This window comes from Schistocerca serialis, chromosome 7 (assembly GCF_023864345.2).
Source record: "Schistocerca serialis cubense isolate TAMUIC-IGC-003099 chromosome 7, iqSchSeri2.2, whole genome shotgun sequence".
Lineage (NCBI taxonomy): Eukaryota > Metazoa > Arthropoda > Insecta > Orthoptera > Acrididae > Schistocerca > Schistocerca serialis.
The window spans coordinates 605807363-605820396 of record NC_064644.1 but is presented as its reverse complement, the minus strand read 5'-3'; the positions used below and the strand labels follow the sequence as shown (position 1 = coordinate 605820396).

The window sequence follows — 13034 nt, the reverse complement described above, 5'->3', positions numbered from 1 at the left end:
TTCCCAAAAACACCCCAGACATGTTCCTCACAGGAGGGGAAAAAGGATAGCAAGAGGACAGACATGCAGCATGGAAGGGAAAAGATGTTGCAAAGGCTGGGGCCCCATGATATCCATGCACAAACATGCCAAAGAGTGCTGAGCTCCTGGGGGCAGGGCTAGTGCAAAAGGCACCACTGGCTAAATGGATACCATGATGCTGAACCAGGTCCAAGAGGAGCAGTGTGGAAGGGGCCACTTGCCCAGAAACTTGATAACCATAATCCAGGTGAGAGATAATGCTTGAAAAAGGTGGAGAAGGGTTGAACGATCCACACCAAGAGGTGTGGCCAAGGAAGCAAAGGACACTGAATTTACGAAAACAGTCAACCTTCAGATGACGGATATGGGGCAACCAAGTAAGCTTGTTGTCAAAAAGAAGACCTAAGATACAGAACTGAGAGACCACGGTCAGACGTTGGGCATTGAGATAGAGCTCCAGATCAAGAAGACCATAGTACAGTGACAGAAAAGCACCACCCTCTATTTAGGGGAGAGAACTGAAAACTGTGCGAGAGTGTCCACGTCAAAGTGTGCCAAATGGCATCCTGGAACTGTCATTCTGCAGAGCCCACGGAGTGGGAATCTGCCCAAATACAGAAACTATCCACATACAGGACAGGGGTAACCAACGGTCCAGCAGAGGCCACAAGTCCATTAACACTGATGAGAAGTAGAAGGACACTTAATACGGAGCCCTGTGGAATGCCATTCTCCTGGGTCTGTGGAGAGCTCAGAACAGTGTGAACCTGGACTCTGAATGATCGGTGATACAGAAACTAGCGAATACAAATCATGAGTGTAAGAAGGATCTGATGGCACCAAGCTGTGTCGTTGGCCTTACAAAGATCAAAGAAAACTGCGACAAGATGGTGGTGCTGAAAAAAGGCTTGTGCTGAACTGTGGTTTTCAAAGCAGATGATCAATCAGAGACCATACCTCCCAAAAGCCACACTGGTAAGGAGATAAGAGCTCCTGAAATTCAAGGACCCAACTGAGCCAACAAGCCACCATCCATTCTAGTAACTTGCAAGGTTCATTGGTCAGACAGACTGGCCAGTAACTATCAAGGGATGATGGATCTTTGCCAGGCTTAAGGATAGGATCCATAATACTGACTCTCCACTGAGAGGGGAAAATGCTTTGGAGCCAAATACTGTTAAATACCTGGACGAGATATGGGTGTTGTGGAGGAATAAGATGTTGAAGCAATTGGTATGGACGGAATCAGAGTCAAGAGCTGATGTGGGAAGAAGATGGCCGGAAGCAGCTCCTTTTCCACAGAAGGTTCACTATAGGATTATACCTGACAATGGGTAAAACATAAGCAGGAAGCTTCAGCTCACTATTTCTGGAGGAGGAAGGCAGCTGGATAGGAGGCTGACACCAATGCCGTCGCAAAACAGGTTGTGAGGTGTTCTGCGAGAACTTATGGATCTGTACAAAGGCCACCTGGAAGTGCAAGGCCCATAATGGAAAACCTGCTGACGACCTTGGAGGGTGTGGAGTGTAGCCCACATCCGTGATGGAGGAACAGAAGAACCTAGGAGAGGAGACAAAGTGTTCCCAACACACCCATTTGCTCTATTTGATTAAGTAGCAGGCTTTAGTGTGAAGATGTTTAAAGGTAAAAAGAGCGGCGGAGGACAGGTGCTGGTTAATATGTTAGAAGATGATCACGGATAATGGTGGCAATGGTTGTGCTCCATCATGGAACTGGTCGATGGCGAACATGGCCCGTAAAGCAGGGAACGGCAATGCTCGCAGTGTGGGTTATCTTATTGGACAGATCATGGATGACTTCATCAATACAACCTGACAAAGAAGGTGGAAACATGACCCAGGAGGCTTACAGAAGCCAGTCAGCATGAGGAAAGTCCAGGGTGGTAATCAGATCATTGGGAGTCAGGAAGGGAACAAGAGAATCAACGGCAAGTGGTCACTATCACAGAGGTCATTGTGTGTTGACCACTGTATGGAAGGAAGAAGGGGAGGGGAAGAGAGTGAAAGATCAATCGCAGAGAAAGTGCCATATGCTGCACTAAAATGAGTAGGGAAACCATCATTAAGAATGCAAAGGTCGTGGTCTGCAAGAAATTGGTCAATGAGGGACCTCCCCCCCTGACTAGATGAAAAAGCACTACCTGACAAAGGGTGACTAGCTTTAAAATCCCCAAGGAAGAGGAAGGGAGGGTGGAGTTACTGGAGGAAGGCAGTTAGGACAGCATATGTAGGTGGCCTGTCAGGAGGGAGACAGAGATTGCAAACTATGATTGCAGAGTCCAAGTGGACTCTTAACAGCAACTGCTTCCAAGGGGGTATGAAGTGGGATCCATGTACTAACAGTATCCGTACGGTACAGTGTGTAGACACCACTGGAAGACCTCAAAGGGATGATGCCGTGGACCATATTCAAAGACTGGTGAGGTGTAATGGACACAGGGATGTCGCCAAGATGGTCACAAACACAAAGTGCTGCAGATTGGGCGGCAGAAGTAGTTTTGATCAACAATGAATCCGACTGCATCTTACTGAGACACTGCACTTAGCCAATCTTGTCTGACATTTTCCACAAAAAATAATGGCTCTGTGGCGGCGAATGTTCCCCGTACATCCTTAGACCAGGTCTGGCACTCATCCCCGGGTGCAGCCCTGGAACGGAAGGCCAAAGGGACATAAGAAGCAGCATTCAATGATCCGTTACCAACTGAAGAGATGGCCATAGAATAATGGCCAGATTTTTGGAGCTTGATATGCTTCACAAACGAAGTATCTGCCACTCCAATCAAGGGCTCTCCTGGTAGGTACCACTTAGCCATAGCAACGGCTTTTTGGCACAGCGGCCACATTGCTGAGAGTTCTGAAGCTCTGGGATGACAAGTGACGATTCCTAGGCATACGTGGAGAGGCAACAGTTCAAGTATCCCTGTGTTGTGAGGGGGCTAAGGCCAGATGGGTACACAATAGCCCCGCCACGCAGACTGGCTACAAGTGTTTGTGACCTAGTGGGGAGGTGGGGGGCTACAGCAGAGACAGAACAGGAGAAGGAAGGGAGGAAAGGAATCCATACCACTGAGTTGTTCTCCAAATGGCTCACACTATGGAGAGAAAACATAGAAGTGGAGGTCAAATCCCAAAGGAGTACCAAAAACGCCATAAAGGAAGGATGAAAGAGAAAAGGTAAGGAGGAACAAAACAAGAAACCAGGGGGATAACCAGGTTGAAACAGGTAATAACACAGAGAGGGGAAGGAGGGGATAGTGGGGAAGTAGTGAGGACGGGGAGGGAGGGGCACGGGGAAGGAAAAGCAGCCCTGAAAGGAAGAATGGGCTGCAATAGCTCACTATCCTGTGGGTGCCACACACAGACTAATGAACGAACCATGAGCCGCTTGGGGTGGGGGGGGGGGGGGAGATAAAGATTGCATTTCATTATCACAGAGTCTAAATGGACCCGAACAGCCATTGCTTTCAGTGCAGTATGAAGAGGAAACCAGGAACTAACAATGTCCATGTGGACCAAAGTACGGCACCACAGGAGGATCGCAAAGGGCCAACCTGGCTCCAACAGACGGCTTAGAAACCAAAAAGAGTCAGTGAATGAGTACCCACAAAATGAGATTCCTGAAACACAACACAAGCTACAGAGTAGCGAGAAATAAGAGGCTGCAATTCTGGAAGGTGCCAATATAAACCATTACAGTTCCATTGGAGGCTTCTTATCCTGAAGGAGGGGGGTTCCTTGAGGGAGCCCCATCCCCATGGGTGCTAGAGAAGAATGTCTCTTCTGAAGCTGAGGAGAAGGATTGGTTCCATAAGGGGAGGGAATGGGAACCACCAGGGAGGAGGAAAGGGGAGGAAGAGGGGGAGGAGGCAATAGAAGTAAATGTAGACATCAAAGATGTCAGGCAGAGACGGTCAAATTTATGTTGGGCCTCAGAGTAGGCTACAAGGTCGAGAGTTTTGAATTCCTGGAGCTTCCTTTCCTTTCTAGAGATCAAGCAATTCTGTGAGTGAGGAAAATGTGGACCAGAACAGTTCACACACTTGGACGGTGGTTTGCAAGGACTCGCCACATGGAGAGAGCAGCTGCAGTCCCCGCAAATAGGATTCGCCTCCCATCCCGAAGATATGTAACCAAATTGGAGACACTGGAGGTGGGATATAGTGCTTAACATGGCAACGGTAAACTGTAACTTTGATTTTGTCAAGAAGAGCACCCTTCAAAAGCCAGAATGAAAGCACCAGTATCAATGTTATTGCCCTTAGGACCTATCTGGACTCACTGGACAAAATGAATGCTGCATCATGCCAGATTAGTCCAGAGTTACTTGTTAGGTTGAAGAAGGAGGAAAATAATGCCCTGAGTCTTAAGTAAGGACCATTGAGGAATGATGTTCACCAGGTTGGTTGGTTGGTTTGTGGTGTAAAGGAACATGTCTCCTAAGTGCACAAAAGGACTGACTGAGAGAAGAGGTCTTAATCAGTAGGGAACCACTTCGCACATTAGTAAGTGAGCCAACTTTACCAAACTTATCTTTGGTACATTCTACGAAAGAAGAGCAGTTTGATAGCAGCAAAAGTCTCCCCATCTTGCCTGGGACAAACCAAGTAACAGGGAAAGGGTTTTGCCCTGAGCTGGTGGGCCTGGACCTTCTCCCATGGGGTGGCCAGGCAGTAGTAGTCTGAGGAAGCAAAAGCAGGAGCAGAGAGAGAACCATTCCTGTCTGAAGAGGCGGCCACGGAAGAGCGGCCAGAGATATGGAGCTTAGCACACTTCATGTGCAGAGCAGACAGCCTTGTACCACCCACTCTGATCAGCGTCTCACTCTATGGACGCCACTGCAGTGTGGCAAAGGTCACCTGACACGGGTGTCATTGCTGGGAGTTCCAAAGCCCCAAGAAGATGAGCTGCTACTCCTCAGCGTATACGAGGTGGTGGCAGCTCAGGTAGTAGAAGTATCATGCCTGTGTTGTCATACTTAACAGACCCACCCCACAAACTGGCTACATGTGCTAGTGATCTAGTGGGGAAGGAAGGGGAGAGAGAAACATATGCCAGAGAAGCTAGGGAGGGAGCTCTTCCCCAAATGGTTCACACCACTGAAACAAAATTTATAAATGGATGTCAAACTCCAAGGGGTACCAGAAAAAGCCAATAATAAAAAAATGAGAGTGGAAACATATGACACAAGACCAAAAAAGAATAGCGGAACTAAGGAAATAGCTGGATCATCATAAAGGAAAACACCAAGGGAGAAGGGGGGGGGGAGGGGGGCAGGAGGAGGAGGAGGAGGAGGAGGAGGAGGAGTGGGTATGGGGAAGGGAATGCAGCTAAGGAGAGAAGAAAGGCTGCAATAGCTTGAGGCCCATGCAACACACACAATGGGGGAGGGGACTGGATCTAAATGACTGAACCATTCAGTCCCTCTTACACTACTCTCTACTGCATAATTTGACTTGACACATTAAACACACTCACCTCTTGAGTTCTGCCTGCTAAGGAATATTACGCCCAGCCCCATATTCCAGTTGACTGCTTGATGGTATCATTGTTGTCCCTGCGGGCACGCGTCACAGCACTTGCTTCCCCCTTCACGCGCATTCTGTGACGAGCCAGCACTGCTTCTCGTTTCATCAATGACTTCTTTACACGACTTTGGATGGCCTGTGGAGCAATTGTTGCAGCAGTGGACGTACTGCGGAAGCTACGAGTGTCAAATGAGCCTGTTGTTACACTGTTACAGTCCCTTGTGTTATCATCATCATTATAATCACTGTGAGAAAGGCCCATGGCACTGCCTTCACAATTCTCCTTATCATGCTCTTCAATTTCATCTTTAAATTTAATGACCCTAGATAATTGCTCTGCAGTGTTCTGGCACAATTTTTCATAATTTTCTTCACATTTCTGCAGGTGTTCATTTCCACCCTCCTCTGTATGTTGCTGCTTTGCGTCAACACAACTACATTCACTTACTGAACCCTGATTCCCAGTCCTTTCATCACATGTGCTAATACTTTCTACCTTGACATCTCTTTCAGACAAGCTGTACACAGTCTGAGCTTCTGTTACGTTTCTCTGTTTGTCAGACTTCTGAGATGATCCCTCTTGTACCAAATTTTCTACTTCTTGTCTCAGTTCATCCACATTTACACTACTGCTGTCATCCTCAAGGTCACCAGTTCTGTCATCTTCCTCAATGCCCATTTCAATGTTGAGATATTTGTCCATCTGCCGTGTAAAACCACTGGCAAGGACCTCAACATCCAAAGTATCTTCTCTCCTGGAAGAGAGATAACGTTTATGAGAAAAAGGAAGATTAGGATTTAATGTTCAATTACTGACAATTTCATCGAAGACTATGCACAGAATGACTGAACAACGACACAGTACAAAAAATTGTTTGTAACCTTTTTTTCCTCTGCACAGTGTGCTACAAAGGGAATTACACCTTGTCTCCTTTTAAGAGCTTTGAGCACATTTGTTTACTGAAATTACAACAGTTGCTAGTTATATCAACTACTATCCAACTTCTAACAGTTCAGAGGGTGTACAATTATGGGTTGGCTACTTCACCCGGTCTACTCTACATTTTATTTCTGATATATGAAGTAATATAAAAAGTAAATATCAAGAAACATCTCTTACATGATATCGCTGAATGATGGATACAGCGTACTTTCATATCCAAATCGCCTTCGGAAAAAATCACGGACACAGTTGACATCTCTGTTAAAGAACCTGTTCACAAAGACAAAATTTACTTTATAAAACCTGTTGCTAATGCTTCATTAACAAATTACAATCCACTGACATTTTACACACCCCTGTAAACAATGTAACACAGTAACATCAACCACTAAAGTAAGCAATACACTGTGTTGTTACTGTGTTTGCTGTTTGGTCATGACCAATCTCTAGAGCAGGCTCATCCAAGAATTGCGCCCGGCGGGCGCGCCCGCGGGTGCAAGACAGTGTAGTTCAGCGCCCCGTCCGCGACCATGTGTCGCTAGTATCGCTAGTAGTGTCGGCATAGAGAGAGAGAGAGAGAGAGAGAGAGAGAGAGAGAGAGAGAGAGAGAGAGAGAGAGAGCTGCAGGTCGAGTGAGACCGCACACCACTGCTCTGCGCTGGACTGTCCCACGATCAGATCTAACAAACAAAATATTCTATTTTAGAATTAATATTATGTAAGGGATATAGAGTCTCATTGTTACTGTTAGTAGTTACAAGTAAGTATTTTTTGTTATACTTCGTGCTACAATGTTTTGTATCCCTTTTCAGAGTTTAGAAATCGGTTCCTAGATTGCTGTTTTGTACGTAATAATTTTAACTGATCAAGTCTGAAAATTTATTAAAATAGAATTAAGGATATAAAGCTCTTTAATTCTTACAGCCAACATTGTTAAAGAAGACAATTAACATTTTACATGTTTTTCTTTTTCGAGGAAATGATTTTGTCTAGGCTTGGTACAATATTCAGTGAGACTGCTAACCTCAAAGAATTGGTCATATTTTTATCACCAAGGAATGAACGGTTCTTAGTTTTAGCAAGCTTTAAAAGAGAGAATAAGCGCTCACAAATATACGTGGAACCAAACATTGAGAGAACTTTGGCCGCGTGCTTGTGCAAAAGAGGATATTTCTCTCGTGGAAGACAGCTGTAAAAGTCATCCGAAGTTTTACACATAAGAAAGCGGTCCTTCAGGCGGATATGGCACTGTAGGTCAATCAGCTCTAGTTGAAGCACTTGTGAGACATCCTCTGTCCGAAGGGAAAATGGACGAACAAATATATCTGCTGGCTGGCGTTCGGGCGGTCCGCACGGCCAGCTAAGTGGCACGGCTCGGCCACTGCAGCAGCACACAAATTCGCCCAGGGCGCTGACCGCGGGCGATCGCGGGCGCTGGCGCCCCAGGGGCACAGTTTGGAAGAACCTGCTCTAGAGTATTTGTTGTTGCCCATAATTCTTGGGCTGCTAGATTTATTTTCCGCTCGTTATAACAAACTATTTTTAAGTTTCTATACTTATTTCATTACACAGGCCTACTTAGGAATGAATATTATTTTTTGAAGAAAATATAAATCTTTAGTTTCACATAATTACAAGGAGACAGAATGGGTGCCCAGTCATTAGTTTAAGGAGGTGAAATTCTAGGTGCTGCCAACAGGCACATGCAAAAACACTAGCTTAGTTTTTGCAACTGTTAGTTCCTTCCTCAAAAAGAAAGGAATGATAGATTCAGGGAGGTTAAAAAGGAGGGGCAGGTCATTTCACTCAGACCCAAAGGCTCAGAGGGTACAAAATATTTCATTTATGGACATAGCATTTGATTTACAGAACATCATGTGTGAGTGAGTGAATGAAAAGAATTTCTACTTAAAAATCTTCTAAGGAATATTGACAGTCACTATGGGATGTATTTGTCGACAGAATTAAATTCACTGACATGAAATGAATGGTGACAAAATAATTTAAATGCAGTTCTATGAAATTGTTCACAACCGGGCGTCACATTCCTAGAAGGTGAAATATGATAGCAGCTTGTCAACACTGAGAAAATGTGTGTATGATGGTATATGTGTATCGTGTACATTAACAGATCATGTTGGTGCTTTCACACATGAATGTGCATTTGATCGTGTACACCTTCCGGGTTACAGGACTGGAGTAGGTGGGGGGGGGGGGGGGGGGGGGGGGGGGGGTGCATGGGATAGGTTCTACACCGGGGGCGTTTACAAAGGTAGGAGCCAGAGGGTAGGGAAGGTGGTTTGGGGATTTCATAGGGATGAACCAAGAGGTTACGAAGGTTAGGTGGACAGCGGAAAGACACTCTCGGTGGAGTGGGGAGGATTTCATGAAGGATGGATCTCATTTCAGGGCAGGATTTGAGGAAGTTGTATCCCTGCTGGAGAGCCACATTCAGAGTCTGATCCAGTCCCAGAAAGTATCCTGTCACAAGTGGTGCACTTTTCTGATTCTTCTGTGGGAGGTTCTGGGTTTGAGGGGATGAGGAAGTGGCTCTGGTTATTTACTTCTGTAACAGGTAAGAAGCGTAGTTGCGGGATGCGAAAGCTGATTTCAGGTTATTGGTGTAATGGTTCAGGGATTCAAGACTGGAGCAGATTCGTTTGCCACGAAGACATAAGCTGTAGGGAAGGGACCGTTTGATATGGAATGGGTGGCAGCTGTCATAATGGAGGTACTGTTGCTTGTTGGTGGGTTTGATGTGGACGGATGCGTGAAGCTGACCATTGGACAGACGGAGGTCAACGTCGAGGAAAGTGGCATGGGATTTGGAGTAGGACCAGGTGAATCTGATGGAACCAAAGGAGTTGAGGTTGGAAAGGAAATTCTGGAGTTGTTCTTCACTGTGAGTCCAGATCATGAAGAGGTCTTCAATAAATCTGTACCAAACTTTAGGTTGGCAGGCCTGGGTAACCAAGAAGGCTTCCTCTAAGTTACCCATAAATAGGTTGGCGTACGAGGGGGCCATCCTGGTACCCATGGCTGTTCCTACTCCAGTCCTGTAATCCGGAAGGTGTACATGATCAAAGGCAAAGCCACATGTGAAAGCACTCACATGATTTACCAATTAACAGATCATGTAATAGATAATCTATAGGTACTACAAGTGATAGTGCCAGTTCATCTTTGGTCATTACATATGAGAACTAGCTTCACATAGACCTCAAATTTAACAAAAGAGCAAGATAAAATAAGATCCTGAAGTTTATAATAGATTTTATCAAGTACTTTCTGAATAATTCCCGACACAAACAAATTTAGGTGTCCATTGAGATATGTAGTGAGAGAATGGGACAAGGTTAACTTCAAGAATATCAAAATTGTAAGACCCAATGACAACACAAAGTTAACTGCCTGGGAATCACTGATGACCTTGTTTTCCAGTCCAACACCACTCAGGAAACTAGACAACATATTTAATAACTGCAGGAGATCTTTTAGAAAACTGCCTTAGAAAATCCTTTGAAAAATCAGAAATACCCTTTGTTAACTGGCCCACCCCTTGTAAAAAAAAAAAAAAAAAAAAATCGAAATTTTAAACAAATTTAAATATGTTGGAGAAGTCATAATACCTAAACTCAATAGAAAACCTTTGTGATAAGACAGCATTTAAAAAACTGACAAAATCACAACATGTCATCAAGAATACAAAAACAAAAATGCCTCTCAACAGTCACAACATTAAAGCACAACAAATTAGTTATACAGGCAAAAAAAGTATGTAAGTGAAACTGCTTTCTAAACAATTAACACTTCAGAAATAGACGCAATTCTCAAGACAAAAAGAACAATAATCAGAACATGGATAAACATGAAAACACCAAAAAAGTGGACTCTTGAGACTAGCTTCTAATTAACAGTCTACACAGAAATTAAACCAGAAACAAGGACAATAAGGAAGAAACCCATTTCCTTCTTCGAAAACCTAATGAGGATACCAGGAAAGAGAACCGCCTGAAGAATAATGGTGAAACAGGTTATGAAAATCAAGGAAGGTATAAAAGAACTACCAATTACAACAGGATATTTTTAAAAAAGACAAAAGTCAATAAAATCAAAGACAAAAAAACCAAGACAAACAATGGGAAGGGTAATTTCAGACAAAGAAAGAAAGTTGAGGTCCAAGAGAATGAAGAAACTGGGCCAACAGGAAAGTAAACTCTTATGATAAACTGACTAAAGTTTACATAGCAAATATATGTGATACTCTTTTGGGGCAGAGCACCTAAAGTAAATAAAGTATTTAATCAATGAAAGTAAGCAGTACGAATACTGTGTAAACCAGATAACTGCCTATCTTTCAAAGTCATTGTTAAGGATCTCTGAATTCTTACACAACTTACCCGTATATTTACTCAACGATTTTTGTTGGTGACAAAAATCAGTTTCATCTTAACTGTCATCTAACAACCATAACAGAAGACACAAAAGTAATTTTCAAATAGATTTTGTATCCATCTCTAGAATTCAGAGTGGTGTTAATACAGTGTCGTACACAGGTATTCAACAAGCTTTCATGCAACAATTCAAGAAATTGGGAATCTCAACAAGCCCAACACCAACAACGGAACACACACTTCGGTACCCACTGTCTTACAAATTTTAGACATGTGATTTCGTTTAGAGATTGGAGTTTTTATATTTAAATTTTCTACAGTGTATCATATAATCCTGATCAATTGATATCTTGGCTATGTGTGTTTTGCTAGGTTCTTGAGTAATAACTGCCCATCCAAAAAGTTCCGACACTTATTTTTTCCTGGCATATAAGCGACATTAGTGCAGTAATTAACTGTGGGAACTTGAATTAACAACTGTAAACAACAGATGCACATTCGACCAGTTGGTTGTGAGTAGGCAGTGTTAAGTAGGGGACATGTGGCCATAATGTGTTAAAGTTGTTAAGTAACAAATCGCAACATCAAGATTTAAGACATTCTTCACACACACACACACACACACACACACACACACACACAAAGTTTGTCCCACACACCTTGAGTCCCAACAAAAATGACATGTGGATGCAAAAAAAATTGGACATTTATTTCCTGGAAAAATTCATCATGGGTGATTTTATATCAATACGAACTTAGCACAAAACAACACAGCATATATTTACATGAAGGATCAATCCTAGAAGTTATTTTATTTAGACAGTCAGTTTCAGCATCTCATTACTGCCATGACCCTACACACTATGTATACAGAATCAGATTGATACTGGAGCCATCAATACCTAGATTCCATTAATTATAAAATGAAGGCACAAACAGTCAAGCTTTAAGTAACAAATTAATATGAACATCGAACACATACATGTTAAATTCCAACTTACTTTTGTGCAGGAAAGCACAAAAGTTACTCCATAGTAGCTAAGTGTAAGAGCAAGGCATCATGTCACAACAATCAATGAGTGCCAGAATTGTTGCCAACATGCTTTTTTCTGAAACTTTCTGGCAGATTAAAACTGTGTGCCGGACTGAGACTCGAACTCAGGACCTTTGCCTTTCGCGGGCAAGTGCTCTACCAATTGAGCTACCCAAGCACGACTCACGCATCGTCCTCACAGCTTTACTTTTGCCAGTACCTCGTCTCCTACCTTCCAAACTTTACAGAAGCTCTCCTGCGAACCCTGCAGAACTAGCACTCCTGAAGGAAAGGATATTGCGGAGACATGGCTTAGCCACAGCCTGGGGGATGTTTGCCTGCGAAAGGCAAAGGTCCCAAGTTCAAGTCTCGGTCCGGCACACAGTTTTAATCTGCCAGGAAGTTTCATATCACCGCACACTCCGCTGCAGAGTGAAAATCTCATTATGCTTTTATCTCTTCCAATTTCCTTCCAGTTTTGATTTCAGTCTGCCAGATGACACTTCACATCACAGAACCAACTTGACATGGGAGTCCAAAAATCGGATTTTCTTTTTTAAATTTGTAACCAGAGTTGAGAAAGAACATTGATAACCAAGTAGAAGCCAGATAACCCAGGTGATTTGGTAACCATAGTTGCACAGTATCCCAGAGGAGGACTTTTCTGACAATATGACCATTCTGTGGAATGTTCTCAAGTGGGGAGTGACTATTTAGAACACCTGAAGCATTACAATCACCATCTCAACTTCTGTTTTTTATTACTCCAGTCTTGAAACTTTTTGGACCGACAAGGTTTCTTTATGTTACTAGCAAACTTAACAATTCCGTAAGAGTACTCCTACATATTTAACAATTTAATTGGATAGATAAAAAATCTACTCACGAAGTGGCAGAAGGTGAACACACATATAAAAAAGAAAAAAGTTTTACTTATGAAAGCTTTCAGAGCCAGTGACTCCTCCTCCTGGCATAAGGGTTGAAGGGGAAGAAAGGGGGGTGCAGGAAAAGGACTGAAGAGGTTTAGGAAAACAGATAGAGTTCGGAAAGTCACCGAGAACCCCCGGTAAGGAGAGACTTTTCTATTTTATTTT

General features: G+C 43.5%; 1 protein-coding gene across 1 annotated transcript in view; it reads right to left on the bottom strand.

Annotated features, from left to right (window-relative positions):
• LOC126412045 (uncharacterized) overlaps window positions 1-13034 on the bottom strand; it is an 84903-nt gene that overhangs the window by 51627 nt on the left and 20242 nt on the right. Inside the window, exons 6-7 of the mRNA XM_050081425.1 lie at window positions 6691-6783; window positions 5521-6325 (exon numbers count right to left, since the gene is read on the bottom strand). Of these exons, the coding sequence (XP_049937382.1) occupies window positions 5548-6325; window positions 6691-6783 (871 nt within the window). The 3' untranslated portion in view covers window positions 5521-5547. The remainder of the gene's footprint in view (window positions 1-5520; window positions 6326-6690; window positions 6784-13034) is intronic.